A 10,992-nucleotide genomic window follows, 5' to 3' on the forward strand; every position below is an offset into this window, starting at 1 on the left:
CTGAACCATGAAAAACAGCCCCAAACGTATTCCTCCATCAAACGTTACAGTTGGTACGATGCATTGGGGCAGGTAGCGTTCTCCTGGAATCCGCCAAACTCCGATTTGTCCGTTGGACTGCTAGATGGTGAAGCGTGAGTCATCACTCCAGAGAACGCGTTTCCACTGAGTCCAATGGCTGCGAGGTTTACACCACTCCAGACGATACTTGGCATTGTGCATGGTGATCTTCCGGTTGTGATACAGCCTGGAATTGAACAAGGGTCTGTAGTGACGCCTCTAATACTGAGATGCAGTGCATTAGATCACTGGAGCAGAATCAGTGGAATGGTATCAAATACATCAAACACAGGGTTGGTTCTACAGAGAAGGAGAGACAGAGTTTGCAAACTGGGATGACTGACAGCTGAATCATTTTGGAGGAAGTCAATACTGTGGATTGTTGTGGATTGTTGTTGAGTGGAGGGAAGTGGGAAGATACTGACTGTTTGACGAATGAACTTCTTTGTGTGTTGTGATGGTGAGTAGCCTTCTGTGCTTGTGTATATTAGTTTTCCCATGGACAGCAGTGCATAACTATAACACTGAATTATCATTAGTTAAAATGCAAACCCAGGTATAAATGTTTGTCCACTTTTATCCTAACTTCCATATAAGTAAATACTTCCCTTAACCAAACATTGATGTCAATGGGAGACTGTGACTTAAGTGGATGTTAGGATTCACACCTTATGTGTGAATCACACCTTATGTTTGTTCATTTGTTGTGCAGAAAGAAAGTAGGGAGTTGGACATTCTTATCAGACAGCTGACGAGTTGGTCTGAAGCTCAGAGTTTGCACAGACAGAGAGTACTGCACAGACAGAGAGTACTGCACAGACAGAGAGTACTGCACAGACAGAGAGTACTACACAGACCTGACCAGTGTGAGGAACCAGGCTCAGTACCATGGAGGTACAGAGCCTAGCCCGGTGCATCAGCAGCGTGGGGATTGGTTTGTTCAGAAACAGGGAGTGGTCAGATCAGAGTGACTCCTCCTCCAGGTAACACCAACACGTTACATTACAGTGCTCTTGCTACACTGTACTTACCCAGCACGTGTAGTTAGTGGGGTTGCTGCTCTAAATACATACCATGTATAACAGGAATAATTACACTGTAACAAGGATACTAATGTAAAGAGACTCCTCTTCCTCCTCTACTCCCTCCTCTTCCTCCCCTTCCCCCCTCCTCCTCCCTTAGATTCTGGCGTTCAGGAGTCAACTCGGGAGGGCATCAGAGGTGTACCACAGTGTTCATGTTGGATTCTGGGAAATGAACAGATGACAACTGCAGTGACAAACAGCTGCTGCAGGTAAAGGTGTGTTCACCATTTAAATGATTATTTACACAATTTAAAATGATCATTCCTGATAGTTTGGACTGCTGGCGGTTCTAATCAGCTGCAGTAGTTAAATAATGTATACTGTGTTATTCAGATAAGTGTGTGTGGGTGAAATCACTTCAACAAAACAGCTGACAGCTGACATCAGAGAGCTGCCCTTGAAGGAAGTGAGAGTCACAAAAACTACAGTACTGTGTGTGTGTGTGTGTGTGCGTGCTACAACTAGGGCCCAGATATGTCCCTGGTCAGATCATGAGGTGACTGTTCTAGTTGTCTTCCTCTCTTAGCTACAAGATGAACTGAGAGGGCGAGGGATATCAGAGTCTGTCAATCTGAGATGGAAGAAAAAGACTGACACGAACTCAGCCTCCATTATTTATGCTGCAGTAGTTTATGTGTCGGGGGGCTAGGGCCAGTTTGTTATATCTGGAGTACTTCTCCTTTCTTGTCCTGTGTGAATTTAAGTGTGCTCTCTCTAATTCTCTCTTTCTTTATCTCTCTCGGAAGACCTGAGCCCTAGGACCATGCCTCAGGACTACCTGGCATGATGACTCCTTGCTGTCCCCAGTCCACCTGGCCGTGCTGCTGCTCCAGTTTCAACTGTTCTGCCTGTGATTATTATTATTTGACCATGCTGGTCATTTATGAACATTTGAACATCTTGGCCATGTTCTGTTATAATCTCCACCCGGCACAGCCAGAAGAGGACTGGCCACCCCTCATAGCCTGGTTCCTCTCTAGGTTTCTTCCTAGGTTTTGGCCGCTCTAGGGAGTTTTTCCTAGCCACCGTGCTTTTACACCTGCATTGCTTGCTGTTTGGGGTTTTAGGCTGAGTTTTTGTACAGCACTTTGAGATATCAGCTGATGTACGAATGGCTATATAAATACATTTGATTTGATGGGTGGAAGAAGTGTTGATAAGGAGAAAGAAAGAAAAAGGAGGATGAATAGGATTAAGAGGGAATCATATTTATTTTCATGGCAAATAGAGGAAACGTGCTACAGAAAGATGGCTTTATTCTTTGATTCTTGTCTAACTCTTATACAGGATAACAATGTACCTCACTATATACCAATTAGTTAATGCTCTTTGTGATTCAACGTTCGTTGTAAATTCTGTATTTACAGATTTAATTGGGGTGGCAACTGAAAGGTTGCTGGATTGAATCCCCGAGCTGACGCGGTAAAAATCTGTCGTTCTTCCCCTGAACAAGGCAGTTAACCCACTGTTCCCTGGTAGGCCGTCATTGGAAATAAGAATTTGTTCTTAACTGATTTGCCTAGTTAAATGTAAAAAATATATATACTTTTACAACAAACTATATCCACTATATCAGCACTTATCTAAATGTTAATATTAGCATTTGTTCTGTCGCTATAGAATTAGGATTTTCTTTAATGTAATAAAGGCAATAAACATGTTTCATACACAACATACATTTTTACATACACTACCATTCAAAAGTTTGGGGTCACTTAGAAATGTCCTTGTTTTTGAAAGAAAATCTCATTTTTTGTCCATTAAAATAACATCAAATTGATCAGAAATACAGTGTAGACATTGTTAATGTCGTAAATGACTATTAGCTGGAAACGGCAGATTGTTAATGGAATATCTACATAGGCATACAGAGACCCATTATCAGCAACCATCACTCCTGTGTTCCAATGGTCCAATGTGTTAGCTAATCCAAATGTATCATTTTAAAAGGCTAATTGATCATTAGAAAACCCTTTTGCAATTATGTTATCACAGCTGAAAACTGTTGTCCTGAATAAAGAAGCAATAAACGGGTCTTCTTTAGACTAGTTGAGTATCTGGAGCATCAGCATTTGTGGGTTTGATTACAGGCTCAAAATGGCTAGAAACAAAGACTTTCTTCTGAAACTCATCAGTCTATTCTTGTTCTGAGAAATGAAGGCTATTCCATGCGAGAAATTGCCAAGAAACTGAAAATCTGGTACAACGCGCAAACAGGCTCTAACCAGAATTGACAGAGAAGTGGAAGGCCCCGGTTCACAACTGAGCAAGAGGACAAGTACATTAGAGTGTCTAGTTTGAGAAACAGACGCCTCAAGTCCTCAAGTGGCAGCTTCATTAAATAGTACCCACAAAACACCAGTCTAAACCTCAACAGTGAAGAGGCGACTCCGGGATGCTGGCCTTCTGTATACCTATGTAGATATTCCATAAAAAATCAGCTTTATCTAGCTACAATAGTCATTTACAACATTAACAATGTCTACACTGTATTTCTGATCAATTTGAATGAACATAAAATGTGCTTTTCTTTCAAAAACAAGGACATTTCTAAGTGACCCCAAACTTTGAAATGGTAGTGTATGTTCCACCCCAATAAAGGTAAAATAAAAAATAAAAAAATGCCACCCGCTCCAGAGACAATAAGCCTGCAGCTGAATCTAGATGATTCCTGATATACACAGTTTAGCATACGATTTTATCCAAACGACTTACAGTCATGCGTGCATACATTTAGATAGTCAGATCATGTGGTGATCCTTGTGTCTCTTAGCTACAAGATGAACTAAGACAGCGAGGGATATCCGACTCTGTCACCCTTCGATGGCAGAAAAATGACTGATTCTGACTGTGGATGGAAGAAGGAGGGAGGAGAAGAAGGAGAGAGGAGAAGGATGGAGGAGATGAATGGATGAAGAGAATGAAGAGAGATTCATGTATTTTTTGCATGGAAAATGTAGAGGAAATCCGGCACGGAAAGAAAGCTTTATTGTTCGATTTTTCCGACTCTTAACAAGGATAACAATGCATACTGAGTCCTTCACTAGGCTTATAACAAACTAATACCAATTAATTAATGCTATTTGTGATTGAAAATACACTGTAATAGCTGTAATCACTCATCTAATACATTTTTGAATATACTATATCAACTAAATCAACATTCTTCATGTTATTGTCATCTTATTATCATGTTATTGAAATGTTATTCGTCATGTTATTGAACTGTTATTCTTCATGTTATTGAAATATTATTCGTCATGTTATTGAAATGTTATTCGTCATGTTATTGAAATATTATTCGTCATGTTTTTGAAATGTTATTCGTCATGTTATTGAAATATTATTCGTCATGTTTTTGAAATGTTATTCGTAATGTTATTGAAATGTTATTCGTCATGTTATTGAAATGTTAATAGTCATGTTATTGAAATGTTATTTGTCTTGTTAGTCATATTATCTAAATCACAGACAGTTTACACCAAGTTCAACACATAGGCAGATTTATTATTGAATCAGTATCAAGAACTACAGTTCTCAACAGACCAGAATCAATCAAATTATATGTGGCCCATTCCATCTTAATTTTTAACCAATCAGTCTGTCAGCCTCTATGACTGACAGGCAGAATGACAAATGGGGCAGAGTTCAAGAATCATAAAATACCATTTATAATATCGCATATATCATTACATTTGCATACTGGCAAACAGTTCAGCAGAAGCGGTTTTAGGAAGGACACAGATGGGGATGTTTTTTGCAGGGTCTTAAAACAATGTGGCCTTTAATAAACACATTTAATGCAATTCTATGTCATTTAAGCCTACATGACAGGAGACATTATCAGAATATTTTTTATATTACCACACAAATGAACGAAATGAGTGGCTACTCTGACACTGTCAAACAGATGAATTAAAAATGACCTGGTCTTGACCTGGCCCATGGCTAATAAAAAGAAACGAGACAGATTGTACAACATTAGGAGGAAACGTATTATAGCAGGATTCTAAATCAACTTTCAACTGGCATTGACTCACCCAGTGATGAAGGTAGCATGAATATGTTTAGCCTTGTCACTGTACCGATGATGGTTTCAAGATAGGCCTTATCTACTTTAAAAAACAGTGCTGTTCGTCTGAGTTGGTAGCTCCGACAGACAGATTAGTCTTCTCTTTTCAGCAGTAGCCATTTGCTTTCCTAACATATTTCCCGCAATTGTATTTAGACATTTGCAAAAGGCCTTTCGCTATTCACCGACAGCAACGGAGAAAAAGAAAACCCATAGAAATACAATCCATAGAAGCAGAATCCATAGAAGGGAAGTGTCCATTAAGTCAGGACTGGCAGCCATTTTAAGCTTACCCATGAGTTTACCAGTCAAATTGGCAAGGTGAGAATCCTTCTATGGATAATATCTCTATGGCCACAACTCAACATGCTGTTCAATATTTGGCGCACGTGCTGCACAAATTCAGTCAGTGTTCAGACAGAAGAAATTATATCATTTTGGCAAAATTATTTCGATTTATCAGGGGTTGCGGCAGCCCTACTTCACTTGGCTATGTCAAGAATCAGAGTTCTCAACACACCAGAACCAATCAAAATACATGTGGCCCATCCCATCTTGATTTCTAACCAATCAGCCTGTCAGCCTCTATGACTGACAGGCAGAATGACAAATGGAGCAGAGTTTTTATCATTGTCATTGACACTAGAGTTCAGGAAGGGGAAAAGTTTCTCATTGAAGGAGCATCCAGTGAAGGAATAGATATGAACCTTGGCTTCCGAGTCGTAAAAAGACACCAACCCTTCCTTGTGATCCACAAACACCCCCACCTTCTGGGGCTTCTCTCTCAGGGAGAGGAGGATGGGGCCAGAATCATCTGCAGCCCTGTACTCATATCTATTGGTCAGCCACAAGGTCCAGTAGCCAATCGCAGGGGTCGGGAGTGCCTTCCCCTTCCTGTCGATGGACTCCCTGGCCACTCCTAGGCCCCAGTCAGTCTTCCCAGAGACCTGCACCTTTAAGTTCAAATTCAAGTAAAAAAACAAACATTTATAGTTATATTTTTGTCATTCAGCAGATGCTCTTATCAAGAGCGACTTACAGTTAGTGCGTTCATCGCTAGGTACAAGAACCACATCTTACAGTCATAGTAAGTACAACTTCCCTCTAATATACCCGCAAAACTGAAACATCCCTACAATGATACTCTGAGGCTGATTTCTTACCTTGGAAACAATGATCTGAAAAGATTAGTGTGATTTTTTTCTGTCCAGTCTAATATGGTATATATAAATATCTAAAAGCCCAAAAAGTCCAATATCCACCGATAATGTCAGTCAACCAATACATCCGTTTGGCTCTTCTTCATTGTACTGTATCTCACCTCGAAGTAGAATCTCCTGGAGGAGAACCCTGTCCTCCCAAGAACACTGATACTGGTATTGAACCTCTTGAGGTTGAAAGGCAGGATCCTCCAATCGTTGACGTGTCTGGCCTGTTTCCCATCCTCAGAGAGAACAAGGAAAGGATGAGCTGTGTCGGGGTCCAGAATCACGTTCACTATCGGGAAAGAACAATAAAGCAGATATATCATTCATCCATTCATAAAATTAATTAATACATCCATGCATTCATTCATCCATCAATTGATTCATTCATTCAGCCATCCATCCATCCATTATTAATACATTAATTTATCCATCTATCCATTCATCAAAACATTCATCATACATTAATCCTTTCATCCATCCATTATTTAATCCATCCATCCATTCTGTTAGTTGTAATTAGGGACAGGGGTCTTCCATGACCACCCTGTGGTGTCACCTGACCAGGCTATAGTTAGGATCAAAACAAGAACGGATAAATGACAGTAAAAAATGTAAAATAATTAATTAAATGGTGTGGTAAATAATTCAATGGTGGGTTAAAAGGTTGAGAAACGAGAGATTAACATGTGAATATGTGGATTGCAAATTGTAGCATGTTTTACCTGCATTAGTCTTCAGCAATTTCAACCCTGAATGAAAATAAAAAAACTCACAATTGAAAATGTCATTGTTCACGATGAAGATTTAATCTAATTAAATTGTTGAAAAATCGAATGGGTCCAAATATAAAATTACTGTAAATGTGTAAAACACTGGTTGAATCAACGTTGTTTCCAGGTCATTTCAACTAAATTACGTTGAAGAAATGTGGAATAGACGTTGAATTGACATCTGTGCCCAGTGGGTCATGATTCTACAGTACTTGTCAACTTTTATCAAATGTATCATTATAGATAAATAAAGAATAGTAACCTTTATCCATGACTTTCTTCATCTCCTCTCTGAAGGTATCCTCCAGTTGGGACACAATTCCCCAGATGTTTTTTCCACCACCGCTAGCACTGGTCTCAGAACAGATCTACACCAGAGGACAGTTGGGATCGAGTTTTACTAAGGACTGGTCTCAGAACAGATCTACACCAGAGGACAGTTGGGATCGAGTTTTACTAAGGACTGGTCTCAGAACAGATCTACACCAGAGGACAGTTGGGATCGAGTTTTACTAAGGACTGGTCTCAGAACAGATCTACACCAGAGGACAGTTGGGATCGAGTTTTACTAAGGACTGGTCTCAGAACAGATCTACACCAGAGGACAGTTGGGATCGAGTTTTACTAAGGACTGATCTCAGAACAGATCTACACCAGAGGACAGTTGGGATCGAGTTTTACTAAGGACTGGTCTCAGAACAGATCTACACCAGAGGACAGTTGGGATCGAGTTTTACTAAGGACTGATCTCAGAACAGATCTACACCAGAGGACAGTTGGGATCGAGTTTTACTAAGGACTGATCTCAGAACAGATATATAGCAGAGGACAGTTGGGATCGAGTTTTACTAAGGACTGATCTCAGAACAGATATATAGCAGAGGACAGTTGGGATCGAGTTTTACTAAGGACTGGTCTCAGAACAGATCTACACCAGAGGACAGTTGGGATCGAGTTTTACTAAGGACAAACTTCAACTAAATGTATTTTATACATTATTTGCATAAACATTGTCAAAGTTTTTATTTTATTCATTTTTTATTTTTCCGTTATTTTACCAGGTAAGTTGACTGAGAACACGTTCTCATTTACAGCAACGGCCTGAGGAATAGTTACAGGGGAGAGGAGGGGGATGAATGAGCCAATTGTAAACTGCGTAACAGTAACCCAGCACAGAGCAGAAGAGAGAAAAAGCTGACTCAAAGGGGTGGCTGGCTATACTGGATAGAGTCAGCTGAGTTGAGTTTTACTAAGAACTGATCCTAACCCTGGCTTCATGTCCACATCCCGTCTCAATACTAAGCCTAATCATAACCATAGCTTCAACCCTAACCATAACCCTAGCTCCATGTCCACATCCCGTCTCAATCCTAACTATAACCCTGTAGTCGACAACATTCAACTCGACCACAGAGAGAAGCAGTAGCACACCTACCTGTTGTGGGGTGGAACGGAGTTCCCCTTGTTTATTATTTCCACTCTCTAAATCTGCTACTTCCTGTTCCAGCTCCTTGATGAGACATTCAGCTTGTTTCTCCACAGCTCTCTGTTTCTCCTGGATCTCACCGACGACGTCAGCCTGGCTCCTCTCAATGGAGCGCAACAGCTCAGTGAAGACCTGCTCACTTTCCTCTATGTCTTTCTGTGAACTAGCCTGTGGAATGAATGAATGAACTATTGTGAATCTGGGTCACAGGTGTTACTTTATGAGGGAATAAAGCGCACAATCAGACCATTCAGACTGGGTGGCCCGGAACTATTTATCAGTTTTAATAAAAAAAATGCAGCTGTGATGATGAAATTTAATTAATTAATTAAATTACTACAACTACCTAGACCTGTACCCTACATAGATGAGAACAACAGTCCGATGCTTATCAGGGCCTGTATTCATAAAGCATCTCAGAGTCAGGGTGCTGATCTAGGATCAGGTTTCCCCTGTCCATAATAATCATATTCATTATGCTGTAAAAAAGCAAAACGGATCCTTTCTCAGCACTTCTAAGACTCGTTATGAAAACGATCCAAAACTCACTCTGCTGATCTTCACTGAGTTGTTGATCTCCTCCACCTTCTTCAGTCTGGCCTGGATCTTACTGTTCACTCTTCCATCTGTAGCATCCCCCTGTTCTGGCTATAGGGGGAATGGGTTGATTTGAACCATAATCACAATGTTGATGGACAATTGTTTAATTGACCATACCAGGTAAAACTCTGGGCCCTGGAGTTTTTCCTAGTCAGGTCACATGATCAAGAACAAAAATCTTCTAGCTTTACAATTTTACTCAGCTGTCCCACACCACGTACCTCTCTCAATGGCAAAATGGTGTGTGGAGAAATGTCCTCCTGTGCCGATTTGAACTGGTTGATTATCTCGTTAATGAACGTGTTGACGTGGAGGTCAGGACGTTTCTTGAACGTCTCCTTACACAGAGGGCAGATGGCTTCCCTGATATCCCAGTAGTCAGAGATACAAGCTTTGATAGATAGATAGATAGATAGATAGATAGATAGATAGATAGATAGATAGATAGATAGATAGATAGATAGATAGATAGATAGATAGATAGATAGATAGATAGATAGGAACTTTATTCATCACTTAGGGACAATTTTATGTACATCAGTGACAGACAAAAAATAGATACAATTTACTGTTTGAAACTTAATACAAAGTTAAGATCCATAAAACATGGCGTACATTTGCAGAAGTTGTGTCCACACGGAGTGGAGACAGGGTGGACGAAGATATCCAGGCAGATGGAACAGCGCAACTGGTCTTCTGTCATGCTGAGAGACGCCATATCTACACACACACACACACACACACACACACACACACACACACACACACACACACACACACACACACACACACACACACACACACACACACACACACACACACACACACACACACACACACACACACACACACACACACACACACACACACACACACACACACACACACACACACTTAGATCATATAGGCTAATACTGTTAGGCATCAATTTACATTGCTTTAACCCTTTTCCCTTTGTAGTACATTTGCATTTTAGTCTATTAGCTAGCAGACACTCTGATCCAGAGCGATTTACAGTCAGTAACATTGTAATAACCCAACCAACAGGATTGTATTAACATGTTGTTACATAATAGTGCAGAAATTGTCTTGACATGGACTGTTCCTACCTTAATTCTTGAATGTTTTGCTGTCGACAGCGGAGAACAGTGACGTGTAATCACCCAGTGTATGGAAAGCAGACTATACCAACGGGTCTGGCTGTTCATCTGCCCAGATGAATTATTTGTAACGGTGGCGTTTACAAGAAATGGGGAGCTGGACACTTTCACTTTTATATAGAAAGAGGAGGGGAGCTGGACACTTTCACTTTCACATAGAAGTCTTCATGCATTTATCCCTCAGTGCAACATAAATCTCTCTTAAAGGCACAGTGTGGGCTCAAATGTGGGGATATTGAAATAAAGTCTTCAAAGCCTTCGCTAAGCACCTCATTTATCAGGTAATTTACCAACAGGAACATTTCAGTAGGCAGGTCAATAGACAGGTCTCCACATTAGATGGGACAAATGTCATCCTCTGTGTGTCTCTATATTACTGTATTAATATTATTGGAATATTGCTTTTCTACTGGAAAAAATAGCTCTTTCAACTAAAGTATATGTTTTTTTATTATAAAAAAAACAAAAGCAATTTTTCCAATTACAGTATGATTGAATACAAACAGTCCAGTTATGCCCTCTGTAAGGTAATACAACAGGCAAAACGTCAG

The 10,992-nt window shown here is 40.2% G+C and overlaps 1 protein-coding gene across 1 annotated transcript; it reads right to left on the minus strand.

Moving 5' to 3' along the window:
* Positions 1–4,116: 4,116 nt before the first annotated feature.
* LOC124007791 (E3 ubiquitin-protein ligase TRIM21-like) lies at positions 4,117–10,570 on the minus strand. Its single transcript, XM_046318554.1, has 9 exons — positions 10,391–10,570; positions 9,897–10,001; positions 9,503–9,672; positions 9,231–9,329; positions 8,631–8,849; positions 7,458–7,563; positions 7,148–7,174; positions 6,539–6,714; positions 4,117–6,170 (listed from the first exon to the last, which is right to left on the minus strand). Exons 2-9 carry the CDS (start codon positions 9,997–9,999, stop codon positions 5,796–5,798), a joined length of 1,275 nt encoding a protein of 424 aa, XP_046174510.1. The 5' UTR covers positions 10,000–10,001; positions 10,391–10,570; the 3' UTR covers positions 4,117–5,795.
* Between the last annotated feature and the right edge of the window lie 422 nt (positions 10,571–10,992).

This window comes from Oncorhynchus gorbuscha, linkage group LG21, assembly GCF_021184085.1.
Source record: "Oncorhynchus gorbuscha isolate QuinsamMale2020 ecotype Even-year linkage group LG21, OgorEven_v1.0, whole genome shotgun sequence".
NCBI classification, from domain to species: domain Eukaryota; kingdom Metazoa; phylum Chordata; class Actinopteri; order Salmoniformes; family Salmonidae; genus Oncorhynchus; species Oncorhynchus gorbuscha.